Source organism: Penaeus chinensis, chromosome 1 (assembly GCF_019202785.1).
Source record: "Penaeus chinensis breed Huanghai No. 1 chromosome 1, ASM1920278v2, whole genome shotgun sequence".
Lineage (NCBI taxonomy): Eukaryota > Metazoa > Arthropoda > Malacostraca > Decapoda > Penaeidae > Penaeus > Penaeus chinensis.
Genome location: NC_061819.1, coordinates 3,141,637 through 3,144,136, shown reverse-complemented (window position 1 = coordinate 3,144,136; position 2,500 = coordinate 3,141,637). Strand labels below are relative to the sequence as shown.

At 44.6% G+C, this 2,500-nt stretch overlaps 1 protein-coding gene across 3 annotated transcripts in view; it reads right to left on the bottom strand.

The window, feature by feature from the left end:
* The window catches only part of LOC125025967, a 13,005-nt gene that overhangs the window by 7,041 nt on the left and 3,464 nt on the right, over positions 1 to 2,500 (bottom strand). For all 3 annotated transcript variants that reach the window (XM_047614331.1, XM_047614338.1, XM_047614345.1), the window contains exon 4: positions 1 to 138. This exon is cut by the window's left edge and continues 75 nt beyond it. In XM_047614331.1, the coding sequence (XP_047470287.1) occupies positions 1 to 138 (138 nt within the window). The remainder of the gene's footprint in view (positions 139 to 2,500) is intronic.

Here is a 2,500-nt window from a genome sequence, read left to right as displayed (position 1 = left end):
TGTAGAGGTTCTCCTCAATGGAATTCCTGAGATTACGGAGTTTTCTCCAGGGATCTGAGCAGTCGCCGTCCTGGCCGTAGAGGCCATACCCGCCGCAGTATTCTGGGTGGATGCTGCCCGTGCACGGGTCACCCAAGCCTGCGAAGTGAGGAGGCCTTGGCTTGGGAGTGGCTTACTATATACATAAATACACGAGTGCTCGTACTCACACCCACACACACACACACACACATACATACACACACACACACACACACACACACACACACACACACACACACACACACACACACACACACACACACAGATGCATACACACACACATATAAACATACAGAGATTCAAAAAGTTCAAAGCCCGACTATGAAAGAACAGGAAGTTGAAAACCTCATGTAAGGTAACCAATGCATCCTCATTCAAATGCAATGTTCAGTGGCGTAGTCTCTAACTATCTTTGAATTAGACTGGGACTTCAGTGGACGTGTTTCAGCAACGATCGGCTTTCGGGTATCGGTAATATTGATAACGAACAGGTTACGGCAACAGGGACGGTGCTCCTGCCTACGCGACGGTCAAAGATTGGGCAGGTCTCTCCAATGCTTTTCGAAAGAGCGCCCAAGATGATCCTTAAGGTAGTCAGCTGTATTTTCTACTGACTGAGCAGAACGTGAAGAATACAGAGGACTTGGGGATGGAGGGCAGACGTGTGTCATTCAGAGGCAAGGCTGCTAAAGTAAGGTCTGTTTAGGTCTACTGATACAACCTTTCATGACCGCCTCTACTGAAGCTCTGCTTGGGTCCGCTGATACATTATTTCACAATCGTTTCTATGTGCTTCAAGGCGTCGGTACGGTGGAATCTCCCCTTCGGACCTTCCTGAGCAGATGTATGTTCGCTAGGGGATGTCACATGAATTCTTTGAGCCTTTTGATTGTAGATCCTGAGGATGTTTTGGACCAACCAGGGTACTTCATTTTGATCTGAAAAGCCAGGCTGAGTCCTATCAGTATTTATCGCCATCTAACAAGTGCAATGGTCATAAAACCAGGGGTAAGGTCATGTTGAGTGACTTTTTGGTGAACTTGCTCGAGCAATGTCACGCAATGAGATGGTGATTTTGGAGCATTTATTATGGAAGCTTTGGGCCGGCATGGTTTGGAAATGCTGAAGCAAGATGGCGAAAGGCTGCGTCCAGAACATTGCATTTACATAAACAAAGCCATCATCTACAGCTCTGAGTTACTGACACATATGTCCTATTCTCCCGGCCTTGTACTGCCATATTATCCCATATACGAAGAAACAGAACCATGGTATGTGTTTGCAGAAACTTGGGCTATGGACTTTTTGAATGTCTCGTGTGTATGTATATAAATTTGTGTGTGTGTGTGTGTGTGTGTGTGTGTGTGTGTGTGTATGTGTGTGTGTGTGTGTGTGTGTGTGTGTGTGTGTGTGTGTGTGTATTTTTTAGTTATTAATACACACACATGTACACAATAACTAAAATTACAGAACAGACTCAAAATAATAAAAAAAGAGTTAGCAAGTTGGCATGTGTCTCGCGAGTCCTACTCAAATCCCTCACAAAACGACTCGGTGGGGATTCAAAGACATCAATAGAATTTGGGGGAGATTCAGAGACTTCGATAGACTTTGTGGGAGATTCAGAGACTTCAATAGACTTGGGGGGAGATTCAGAGACTTCGATAGACTTTGGGGGAGATTCAGAGACTTCGATAGACTTTGGGGGAGATTCAGAGACTTCGATAGACTTTGGGGGAGATTCAGAGACTTCGATAGACTTTGTGGGAGATTCAGAGACTTCAATAGACTAAGGGGGAGATTCAGAGACTTCAATAGACTTTGGGGGAGATTCAGAGACTTCAATAGACTTTGGGGGAGATTCAAAGACTTCAATAGACTTTGGGGGAGATTCAAAGACTTCAATAGACTTTGGGGGAGATTCAGAGACTTCGATAGACTTTGGGGGAGATTCAGAGACTTCGATAGACTTTGTGGGAGATTCAGAGACTTCAATAGACTAAGGGGGAGATTCAGAGACTTCAATAGACTTTGTGGGAGATTCAGAGACTTCAATAGACTAAGGGGGAGATTCAGAGACTTCAATAGACTTTGGGGGAGATTCAGAGACTTCAATAGACTTTGGGGGAGATTCAAAGACTTCAATAGACTTTGTGGGAGATTCAGAGACTTCAATAGACTAAGGGGGAGATTCAGAGACTTCAATAGACTTTGGGGGAGATTCAGAGACTTCAATAGACTTTTGGGGAGATTCAAAGACTTCAATAGACTTTGGGGGAGATTCAAAGACTTCAATAGACTTTGGGGGAGATTCAGAGACTTCGATAGACTTTGGGGGAGATTCAGAGACTTCGATAGACTTTGGGGGAGATTCAGAGACTTCGATAGACTAAGGGGGAGATTCAGAGACTTCAATAGACTTTGGGGGAGATTCAGAGACTTCAATAGACTTTGGGGG